The sequence below is a fragment of the Glandiceps talaboti genome, chromosome 14, assembly GCF_964340395.1.
Source record: "Glandiceps talaboti chromosome 14, keGlaTala1.1, whole genome shotgun sequence".
Taxonomy (NCBI): domain Eukaryota; kingdom Metazoa; phylum Hemichordata; class Enteropneusta; family Spengelidae; genus Glandiceps; species Glandiceps talaboti.
Genome location: NC_135562.1, coordinates 1,831,803 through 1,844,745, shown reverse-complemented (window position 1 = coordinate 1,844,745; position 12,943 = coordinate 1,831,803). Strand labels below are relative to the sequence as shown.

General features: G+C 34.6%; 1 protein-coding gene across 1 annotated transcript in view; it reads left to right on the top strand.

The window, feature by feature from the left end:
* Positions 1-801: 801 nt before the first annotated feature.
* The window catches only part of LOC144445705 (dystrobrevin beta-like), a 73,894-nt gene continuing 61,752 nt past the window's right edge, over positions 802-12,943 (top strand). Inside the window, exon 1 of the mRNA XM_078135348.1 lies at positions 802-880. Coding sequence (XP_077991474.1) covers positions 802-880 — 79 coding nt within the window. The remainder of the gene's footprint in view (positions 881-12,943) is intronic.

The window sequence follows — 12,943 nt, the reverse complement described above, 5'->3', positions numbered from 1 at the left end:
TGTTGCCCTACATTAAGATATCTCTCATCAAATTCAGTAAGGTGGCTTACAGTTTCACTCTATGGGGCCCCTGTGTGTCTTCTTGAAATATGCAGTCAAGTCTGCTTTCTTAGCCTTCTATATTGTATCAACACAGCTTATTATGTATTCAGACTGTACCATTTCATTTGACAGGGGTGGTGTACATTAGTATGATCATCGATTAGTTTAACAGTGGTGTTAGTAATGTATATAATGGACATACAGTTGATAGATGCAGTTTGTTTTCCAATGTATATTAAAAGAGTTTAGTGAACGTGGTAATTTATACATGTTACACATGTTGTTGTGTTGGACTTACCTATTTCAATCATTGGAATGACCCAATTAACTTAACCAGAGGAGAGCCTATCAGAAGGAGTTTACTGTATTTTGTGATGGCGAGCTGAAGGCCAGTAGATATCTGCTTTGGCTTTTACTATCATTGAGTTTCACATACATTACGTTGGAATTCAGTTTATCCACATTACTACCACGGCAGCCATTAGTCTTCGTAATTTACCACTCTCACATGCTGTGCCATTCAGAGAGAGGAATTTTACTGAAACAGTTGCCATGGTGATGGATGAAGGTGTGTCTGTATGATCAGTGATAATGTGGAAATAATAGCGATCGGATGAAGATGACAAGTGTGATTGGATATACCTACTGATAAGAAACCCACAAGAAATCCAGTTTCCACAAAAAATTGAGCCACTTTTTGATGAAATTATTCACTTCCTGAGTCATCTATCTGTGAATCTATCACCAACTGTAATCATTATGTCGCAGTGTATTGCTTATAACCAAGCCAATGTCCAGTCCTTAATCAAAAATATTAACAAGGAATTGTATGATAGAGGTAAGTAGGTCAACCTCTTCAAAAAAACCTGACTCTGATCTGACTGACTGAGAGTAATTTGTGCCAGATGTCCCCAAATTGTGATGTACTAGCAGTGATTGTCATCATCAAGTACCCATACATTGTATAGACACACTTAGTACATTCCATAACACATGCAACAATAAACAGTTGCTCATTTCATACTGATAGCCTGTATCATCATATTAATTCCTATATTAAATTTTCATATCAGTATAATTTTATCATTACTTAAAAAATGATAAAAGTACAAATGTAACTGATGCAGGGTTTCTGTAAGGATGCTTGAATGAGTTGCTTATTTCATTTGCTGTTTTTGAATCGTATAATTTTATTTAGAAATCAAGGATTTAATAACGTGAAAAATTAGCTGATACCGAGGTCTCCTTGAAAATGGTAAATTAATGAAATTAAACAAATAGCTGAATTTTCATGAAGATGAAAACAACAAATAGTCGTTGCATAGTCTGTTCCATAGTTCCTATAATTTTCAATAGCATTACTATTGTATTTAGTATTATTAAAAAGATGAAAAATTAACTGATGAAGTAGTGTCCATGAAAATTGTGATTTTAATGAAGATAAAAGTTATGAAAATTAATAATAGGTTTGAACATGTTATGTTTTGGTCTCCTCAATGTGTAAGTGATGGTTGGTTAATGGTGAAAACCCCAACGTTTGAAGCCCTTGAGTTACATGTACATGTACTACAGTTTTAGTGGTGGAACTGTAGTGAGTAAACACATGTACAAATGTATGGCATTGGTAGTAATAGTAAAGTTACATGTACCTTTATATTGGAATCTATTTTTTGAAGCAAATACATAGCTCTCATCCAAATCACTCGGACGTCATCAGTGTAATGATGATGTAATGATGATGTCTTGAGTGATTCAGATGAAGGCTACATAGTTGGTTCAAAAAATAGATTCCAATTAGGTAACTTTGCTATTACTATAAAGTGGAGTCAAATATCATATTTCTATTCTACTGCGTGTGAAGGTAATTCTTTTATTTAGAATCACCTTTTCTCAGACAACTCAGTGTTTTTTACATCCACATGCTAATCCTAATCTGACAATAGTCCATAACGATTAAAAGTCAGTAAAGTTTTATAATACTAGGTTCATTTCATTTACTGATTACTAGTTAGTAGGTAGTGTCTGTCTGTCTGTCTGTCTGTCTGTCATGCATCACTTTCTTTGTAAGTGTATACATGTACACAGTTGTAGCATTAACATGTACCTGTACAACTGGATATTTATAAGTAACTCAGTGTCTTTTTAGCCCCCAACGGGCACCATCTGTAGGGGGCTGTTACATTGGGTTCTGTCCATGCATGCACCTGTCCGTGTGTTCGTCCATTCATGCATCCGTGCATGTACCCTTGTATCTCTGGCATGCACAGAGCAATTTCAACCAAACTTGGCACAAACATAACATGCTATATGTGAGACACATGCACATCACTTTGTTTTGTGAAGGAATAAAATATGGCTAAATGGTGGCCATATTTGTTGCAAATGTGTTCACCTTCATATCTCTGGCATGCACAGAGCAATTTCAACCAAACTTGGCACAAACATAACATGTTATGTGAGACATACACACGTGACGGAATCAGATAGATTTGTACATGTATGGCTGAAGTGTGGCCCTATTTGTTGTACATGTACATGTATGTGCATCATATCTGTGGCATGTACCAACTGATCTCAACCAATCCTGGCATTGTGCATCATAGGATTTGGTAATACAGAGATTATTAATATTATAAAATCTTCAGGTAGATTTTACCTACATATGTACTTCAACAACAAAAAACACTATTGAGAGTTTTAGTAGAAAAAGTGGGTGGTTGTTTTTACCACTTACATGTACATTTTGTACCAGTCATCATATACGTCATTGACCTATAGGTTATATCCGTACATTATAGGCATTACTTCAAGACTACTGTGTTTAATAGTGGTATTGTACATGTCCTTGTAATAGACATACAGTGTATATATACATGTATGTACATCAAACGTCAATTACTGTTACTGTTACTATGACGACTTTGTCTCCTCCCACGTAATGTTCTAAGTGTGTCTCAGGTAGTTCAATTTTGAAACCAAATACATTCAAATGAATGAACTCTTCCAGCGCTGACTTCTAAGACTACAAATACTTCCATCTAACATGTAATAATGAATTGCAATGTATTTGATTGTAAGTTACAGTGTATCTCAGTGAGAACCTAAAATGATCACTTAATACTGGACTTTATGACTCATATCTGAGATATAGAAGGTGTACATACATGTACAGTCATGTATTACTTCTATTCATATACAATTTGATTTCCCAATATTTTCCTTTGTTCAGCCAAGGAAAATAGAGTGAGCTAAGGGGCCTTGTTGCTACGAGTCACAAGACAAGTAGTATGTATAATGACAAACCCTTAGGTCATGAATATTTTCTGGCTTCACCCTTTCATGACTTGATTTCAGTAACTCAGTGTAATTACACCCTAAATGACAGGTGTCAGGCTTAGAAAGGGTTAATGAAAAAAAATTGCAATTAATATAATTATAGTGTATAATTTCTGTAAAAATCAGGAAACCCGAAAAATAATGTCAATTTGGAACATTTTGATTCATATTTCGAGTACTCCAGAACCAGTGATGTACACAGACAGAGGTTGTTGTGACTTAAAACAACCAGTGTATATAACCCATACTTTCTGTTCAAAGACAATACCTTGGCTTGTGTATGATATAATAACATACAACTTCTTCTTCTTTAAAAGTACAGTCCTCAGAAAGAGTAATGTCGTACTGGCGGCGTAGCAGCAGAGGGAAGTTTAAACAAAATATATACAGTTAAAATATATACAACGTACATGTTGTACTTGTATTCATGTCAAATTTGGACACAATTCACATTTTTTGTAGTTACATAATATTACAATGTGTACACAATATGCTAATACAGGTGTTCATATACAAGTACATGTACTTTACATGTACAATATACATTTGTACATACATGTACATGTACATGTACAATGTAAAAATGAACTTGTATCTGTATGTATACATGTATATTTTGTATCTACAAACATGTATACATGTCACTATCAATTATGGTTAACAAAAAGTGTATTAACATCATATCTGGAGTACAACTAAAGAATTACTTTCCAATTTACTAGTCTGGTGTGTTAGTATGATATTAGCCAAGTGATATGTTGGTGATGGTTAGGTGTGATATGTTGGTGATGGTTAGGTACTGATGCTGATAGATTCAGTGTGCTATATTTCAGTTTGATAAACTTTACATGTACAAATCTGTCTGATTTCCAATATTTGTCCTTGGACATTGTATATGCCTGAGTACACTAAATGATGCTATGAATTTAATGAGGATTGATTGCCTATTGTAAATTATAACTAAGTTAAGTACTAGTATATACTCTATGTACATGTACAGTCATAACTATTTCATAGTACACCCTTGCTGTTCCATCCCCTGATGTGACCTACATCATGTACATATCAGCATTCACAGAATCGGCGTTTTTACTCACATGTACCTGCACTGTGTAAAGATTTAGGACCCCCCCCCCCCCTCACAGAATGGAGCAAATCAGGTAAACTCAGCCCTTTGTTTGTACATGTACATGTATACAGTGTACCAGAATTCTTTGAATTTTTATTCAGAATTTTGCATGGCATGGAATCTCAAGGTTTTAACTACATTTGCAGTTACCACAGAAGGATTACTTACAATCTCAAGATTCAAAACCATGAATAGACACTAGTGAGAAGAAATTCAATGCCACAGATAGCCTGTGCATATGGGGAGGGGGGGGGGGACCATAATTTTATTATGAAACCAGGAGACACCATACTTGAAGTTCTATAAAAAGCCAATAGATGTAAAAATATTAATCATATTTTTATGTGGTTGCAATGATGTACAAATGTGTGTTAAACATGTATGTTGTTCTCAGTAAGGATATTTCTATCTAGTATAAAACAATGTGAAATCACTACAACGTATATAGTCTTACAGATTTTAGGCAGTTGACAGATATGTTTACAATCCATTACATATAATGTGTCATATGCTGACACTTAATAAAAATTTTATGAATAAAGATATCAGGTTTTAATTGACACCCCAAGACACTGGAGAAAAATTAGACACCCCAAGACACTATTCAATACTAAGTGTAGTATGTAGACTATACAAGAAGGGAATAAATCATTCTTGGCTATATTTTAAACTACATGTACATGATGTAGAGGTTGATGTGTTTACTTGGTATAACAGGATATGATGGTTGGTCAAACAGGATATGAATTGAAAAAATGGAAGGATATAGCTAATACTTTTATGTCAATATCGAATGTAACAGTGTATGTTGTGTCATGGCGGCTATGCCTTATCAACTGTGGAGTGATGATGGGCGAATGGTTAGAGTGGCCGGCTAGGATCTGCATGTTGCAGGTTCGAGCCCTGTCACTACCATTTGTTTCTGAATGGCAAAATTTGAACCATGACTGTGCCTCAGTCAACCCAGCTATATAATTGAGAACCTGTTAGGATAGAGGTTGCAATGTAAATGCTTTAATCCTATGCAAATATAGAGGCTGCAACGGATTGGAATTTGTATGCTCCCCAGGGAGTTGAGAAAGGCTAAATGGGCTGTTGTGCCGCTATAGATCCGTTCCAGGGATAATAATTGTAAAGCATTCTGAGAACAGAGTGAGAAAGTACTATATAAAAACCAATATTGCTATCAACTAACTAATAGTAGGGAGGGGGGTACCAGTAGGAGTGTCGTAATGCCACAAAAATGTACATACAATGTATCTCATAATGTAGCTCCTCTCATCTTATTTATATTACCATTTAAGTTTACAAAAATGCCTTTATATATATGAATATTCATTGTGCAACCATGAATATATAATTTCTGCTGACTCCCATGATGCAATAGCCCATGGGAGAGATACCCTAAAAATGCACAAGATCAACTTTCATAACTTTCACAACATCATATTTTAATCAGATTGTATTACTATGAGACCATGTTACTTCAAGGCACTAGACTAGTAGTAAAACCTTTGAGTCATGAGTGGTTGCCAGCTCAAAGAACTACATTTGTATAGTTAGGAATAACATAATACCACCTCAAGCACACTTTATGAAACATTGGAAAAAATAAGAGTGATTTCGAATGTTTTCACTCATATTTCGATCACCACAGCAACAGTGATGTAGACATGGATTGTACTGATGCAGAAAAATGACCAGGGTACTGTTATTACAGGGCTTGAAATTAATGTTTTTCTTTGGTAGTCCCAGTGGGCTACCAATTTCACTCAGAAAGTGATAGCCCAAAGATGGTGACCAGTAGTTCCATATTCCTGAACTGGAACCAGAGTTCCTCTTTGGAAATATGTATTTTGTAAGATATTAAAATACTTTTATGTCTGTAAATCCTTAAATCATTGCATAATTAGTGGTAGCCTGAGTGGGATACTACATGTCGCTGCAATTTATGGTAGCCCCATGACAAGAATTGGTAGTCTGTTGACACGAGACTACTGTTAAATTTGAGCCCTGATGTATCTACATGATGTAATCCATATTTTCTGTTCAAACGACAACAACTTGGCTTGTGCATAATGTAATACATGTACATGATGATATACAGATATGCTCAGTGAAAAATGTCTCCAGGTGTAAATCTGTGGTTGAAAAATTACACAAAATTATTGATTTCTGTAAGTGTGATGTCTTTGTGATAATCATAAACTTAGTGTACTGTCTAGTAATCTTTGACTGTACTCATTTAGGGTCGATGAACGATAAACAAAATAAAGTTTCACAGGAAAAAATACAAAACAAGTGTAGCTGCACTTTTACTGAAGGGAAAGCAGGTGTGATGTATCATTTTCCAAGGACAAAATTTATCATTTTTTAACCATACCTACTTCCTCCATGTCATTTTGATAAAATACAAGCCTGGAAAAAATATCATCATTCATTCACTTTTCCATTTTGATGTGAAAAGTAGCTCTATATTTTACTGTATTAAAAGAAGAAGCCAAGATATATCATTTTACAACTACATAATTCATCATTTTATACAGGAAATATGAATTTTTTGAAAGCTTATGATGACAAGAATATTGGATTCAGCAGTCCATCAGTCTTTGTATGATTAATGTCAGCTATTATCACTAAAGCTTTTGTTATTTTCTTTCCCTGTAGCAGTATCAATCATATTCTGATTACTTATTTATCATTCTGTATCATGTATGATGGATTCAGACACCTTTACACACTGATGAAATATGTATTTCATGTCATCAAATGACAAATATATTATTAACCAGCTGATCTTTATTATTTGAACCTGTTGTCATAGCAACAGACATCTTTGTCAAGTGTTTGAACATACGGATATCCAAGCAAGAGGGTTCTACCAGAATAGAAGTGTCTGTAACTGTATTGATTGAAGAATTATCTTCACAAGTTGTCCAATTAATGAAAGTAAAAAACAAACTTAAAAATAGAAGTTTTTGGTTTGTTTTGTCTATTATTCTTTGTGTACAGTCTACCCTTCAATGACAAGACCTTTTAAATAAAACATCATTCGGCACTTGTTGCTTATAAACATCTTCAAAGTGGCATGAACATCTGGACATTGAGTGTATTTTATGTCAAAAATAGCCTAACATCTACTCATATCATATGGCCATTTTGTATTATTTTTTCCTCTCACTCCTAGGATTTCCTAGTCTAGATGCTATACATAGTCTAGTTCCTGATGACTGTATTCCGATTTTACACTACATTATCTTCACACATTAAGTCTAGTCAATCTCATTACTCCCGCACAGTATTCTGTGCTCCCCCCCCCCAACAGTGTTCATATAAACATGACGACGTTGTCATATTCTGTTCTTCCCCCCCCCCCCCCCCCCCCCATCAGTGTTCATATAAACATGATGACATTGTCGTGTCCCTACGTGATTTTAGTTTAATTAGACTGGAGGTGGAGTCCTGGTTGGATATTTGCATATCATATCAGTAATAATGAATATTAATGAGCAATGACAACAGCCTGTCAATTTGCGATGGATTATTACTGACATACGCAATTGCGTTTCACCCCAACATGGAGTTGAACACCTTGAGTAACGAGATTGACGATGTAATGTGTGAAGATAACGTAGTGTAAAATCGGAACACAGTCGTCAGGAACTAGACTATGCTATCCATGGTATTGAACCATCTCCTCACTTTGAACCAACTTTTTCTATAGCTTTGTTAGACAACTGTTTTTAACACGTAATGTTTTAATCCTTTTTTCTACATGGACCTTTAAAGTCTAAAGGTTAGGCTATCTCCTCAGAACATGTATAAATTTTGTCCATAAATTTTAATATTTCCTTGCTATGAATTTGTTCCTGTTCTTTATGACCTGCCTATATGTTCATGTCTTCTTTTTATGAGTAACCTCATAAATCATATTGCATAATTGCTACTTTTATCACTAGGTTTTTTCTTTTACTTTATTGATTGTCACAGTCTTTGGACCTTTGTGTTGTATTTATTCCTGACTACATGTACCGGACATCCAGGTTTTTAAAAACCACAGAGACATAACTTACATGTAACAGTGTATTGAACGGAAACAATTCCATCTGCATGTTTTTCATTTGTAAAAAGTTACTTGAACTGAAGTGTTTGACAGGAGAAAATCTTCTGAAATTTACATACATCCTTGTAAGGACCTTCACTGAACAATGGATGAGGAACAAGTTTCAACAAGATATTTCCCTACAATCATGGAGCTCATCATCAATTAATTCTCCAGAACCCAAAGTTTATTAAAAATGTCTTTTATTTCCTGTCATCATGTTCCAAGCTGTGGGAACGATGAGAACAGCTGGACAGCTATATGTATGATGTACTTTCTAAACACTACCACTTGAAATTGATATTACAGACATGCATTCCTTTGGAGGAAAAAAACACTAACAGAGAAATGGATTCTTGAGAAATAGAACACAAATTAGCCAAGTGATAATAAACATTCAAACAAGATTTGAGTAGACTTTGTGTATGGATAGGAAGACACAGCTGGTGTCACCAAGTTATGTATCATAGAATCTTTCAAATTGTTGGCATCTTTGGTTGTATTGTGATATCATCGTTATTGAGAAAGTTCACCTCATCTCAGGGGTTGTCTCAAATCATTAAATCTGTGTTTGTATTAAAGTAATATCACTGCTGTTGAGAATATTCACGTTGTCTTAAGGGTTGTCTCAAATCATGGTGTCTGTGCCTGCAACTTGTAAGTGATATCACTGCTACCGACAAAACTTCCCTCATTTCAGGGTTTGTCTCAAAGCAAACATGTACATGTAGCATCTGTATTAAAATGATACCATATTGTCAGGGGTTGTCTCAAGTGATATTTATGTGGCCTGAGTGCGTATTCCCTTCAGTGTAAAACACCTCATGAATATTCATTGTGCATCCATGAATATATCATTTCTGCTGACTCCCATGATGCAATGGTCCTTAGCAAAGATACCCTATAAAGGCACAAGATGAACTTGATGTTTCTCTGAAATCGACAGTAAATGTAGGTAATGTGAAATCATGAAATGACTCTCCAGAACCCATAAATAATTTCCTTTTCTTGAGTGGTGTTCCCCTTCAGAATTCGCATTTCACTTTTTGAACATGTGCAATAACCAAAGACAACCCCTAAAGTGTAACACAGTGTACTGGTGATTTTAATTACAACTATTTATACAAATGTAGTGTACATGTACTTCAGGAGCAGTGCTGTGAATATAGCACGGAAAGTTAAAACCATCTGTAGTGGAATATTTTTATCCCAGTAATTTATGGCATATAAATACCTAGACTCTCTCACAGTCTCGAAGCTTCGCATAAATAGCTAAAACTTGGGTTGTTTTGTCGATCACATAGGGCTAACATTTTGTTGATGTGTTAGGCGAAGCTTCGCCTAACACATCAACAAAATGTTAGCCCTATGTGATCGATGAGGGCGCACAGTACAGGGCTAGGGATACTGGGATACTAATATATGAGTACAATTATGCAGTAGATATATACAAATCAACCCAAGTTTTAGCCATTTATGCAAAGCTTTGAGGACTGTGAGAGAGTCTAATAAATACCCATTTGTGGTTTCCCTGGAATTTCATTTTCATAGTATACATATACATACAAATGTATTGTGACACACTCTGTACATATACAAATGAATGAATTTCAGTATGCAACTGATCTGAAAATGATTCCACTAATTCTGTGTAAATTATCCATGATTTATGTCAGTTGATTCTCTCATTGTATATTTTGCAACTGATCTAAAAATGATTCTGCTAATTACCTGTTGATTGTCAATTGTGGATTTTCACACCAGATATTATAAAAATTAATATAACACAAACATATTAATCATAATTTATGATGTCTTACTTGTGTATTTGGCCTAGAATTAAGTCATTTTTTGAGTTTTTGGAGACTGAAAGGTGTGTCATGTCGCTCCGCCCTCATCGGCCTCCACTTTAGAGGGTTGACTAATGTATGAGGGTGCCATGTGACAGTGTAATACAGACTAGGATTTTTGCTGGTGGCATTCCCTACAATGCACTATCAATCTGTACATGTGCATGTATGTGAGGATGGTCTTCAAGAGGGGTTGAGGGCAGTCTTCAAGAGGGGTTTCAATCAAATTGAGATCTTGATTCTGTACGACAACAGGAGGTTCTGGCATGAGTAATAAGTTTATACATGTGTAAAGATCTTTAAACTTAAAGGCCCATTTTGGGTTTAGGATTAAAGATTAAACGTAGAAACTTGTCTGGCAAAGCTTTAGAAAAAAACTGTCTTGAAGAAAAGAATAATCCTATGTAATCCTTTTTCCTCCACTAATAAGATAACACTAATATGAGAATGTAAGATTGAAACATTGGTCTAATTGCCCTACATGTAGATACATGACATATACGTACCACATCATTATGATTAGTACCCCCTAAGACATAGTAGCATGGATTTCTTAGAGGCTGCAGTGTCACAATTAATTAATACCCCCTAAGTCACAGTAGAACTGATTTCTTGGAGGATACAGCATCACAATTTAATTAATACCCCCTAAGACACAGTAGAACTGATACTCTGTCACAATAGTTAAGACTCCCTGAGACACATCAAAATTGATCAGTGGAACAGGTGTCTTGTCAGCAGGTTAAATTACAACAATTGATCTCGTAGACTTTATGATCAATTATTGATGAGTATGAATATTTAATTACAACCCTAGTTTCATTTCATCCAGGACTTATACTTGTCAAGATATGTGTACATTGTATATGAAATATACTTTAGCCGGCCTTGTACCTTTTGGAATCACAATTCAATTTCCTTAAACTAAAAATTTAGATTTAAAAAAAAATTGTTAATGAAATACATACATCTCAACAGCTATTCAGAGAGATAAGGTCAAAGGTCAAATCTTAGAATCTGAATGCATGATCGATATTCAAAATACTTTTGTTGGAGGGATAATTTAAAAAAACACACAATATTATTGAAATATTGCTATGATTCATGCAAACATCATAAATTTAGCCAATTCAAACTTTGTAGACTAGACATAATTAATGTTGTTAATATTTGTATAATTGGAATATACCGGTTGAAACCAAAGAATTTTGAAACCAATTAAAGTGGCCATATGGATGAGGATTGGGTATTTATTTTGGATTTTTAGCTGGCAAACATTGCAGAATAGTCAGTTATAGTTTGCAGCTACTGGCCGTTATCTACTACATCTCAAATATCGCTGCTCTACAGGTGAGCAATTGATGACAGAGACAGTAATATTATTGCGAGAATTAATATTCATGGAGTCTGAGTTCATACTTCGTAATAAAATTTCTACTCACAGTCAAAAAATTCTTTCAAGATACAAATGTACATGAGAATAGCCCATTCATTGTAGTACACCCCTGACGAGAGATGTCGCCAATAATTTGGATTGGCTTCCAAGAATTGTGTTGACTCTGTGAGTAGAAATTTCATTACTACATTGTAAGTAATATTATTAGTGATGAAAACTGTGTAAATATATTATATGTATGATGCAGTGTTTTATTTAAGGGCGGTAAGTAGGTAAAATCTACCGGGGTTCCCACATCATTTTACCGGGGTTCCCCACCAAAATTATGATACACTGCATGGGAAGCACTACCAGTTTTACCTCTTTCCCCCTTTCTGTTACCGGGGTTCCCAAACCTTAGCAAAAACACTGTGATGATAAAGACAATAACAGTATTTCTGATTTTAAACACTAGAGAGAAACTGACACTGTACGGATACTCTTAACACGACAAGGTTAATTGTTCTATGATTAATTGCACTGAGAAGTGATTGCTTTCATTTATTCTATAGCTACATCTACATATAGTCATTTAACTCTATTTACTCAAGCCTACTACATTTATTTATAACTAGAAATGAACACTCTGTGTTCTAATGACGTCATCTCATTCATAAAATGATAATTAAAACACTTACAACATGTCAGTTGCATTTTATGATTAATAATACCTCTCTATGAATGAAAATAAGGTAGAAATTTGTACGGGAATGAATATGTACATTGTACATGGACTCTGAGTTCATATTTAGTAATGAATATTTCTAATCAAAAAGTCAAAAATTTCTAAGCAGCAAATCCCAAATTATAGTACATGCCTGACGATGCTGATGAGATATTGCTGAAAATTCTGGATTCATTTCCAAGAAATGTTTTTACTTTGTGAGTAGAAATTATTATTAGAAATTTGTAACAATTGTTTGGAGAGAAATATGATTCTGTCAGATGGCGTCAGACTTAGTGTAGTCATGTTGGCTTTAGGCAATAAAATAATCATAAAATATTTATTATTGTTCAGTATGACATATTCTTGGTGTACGCAGTGATAG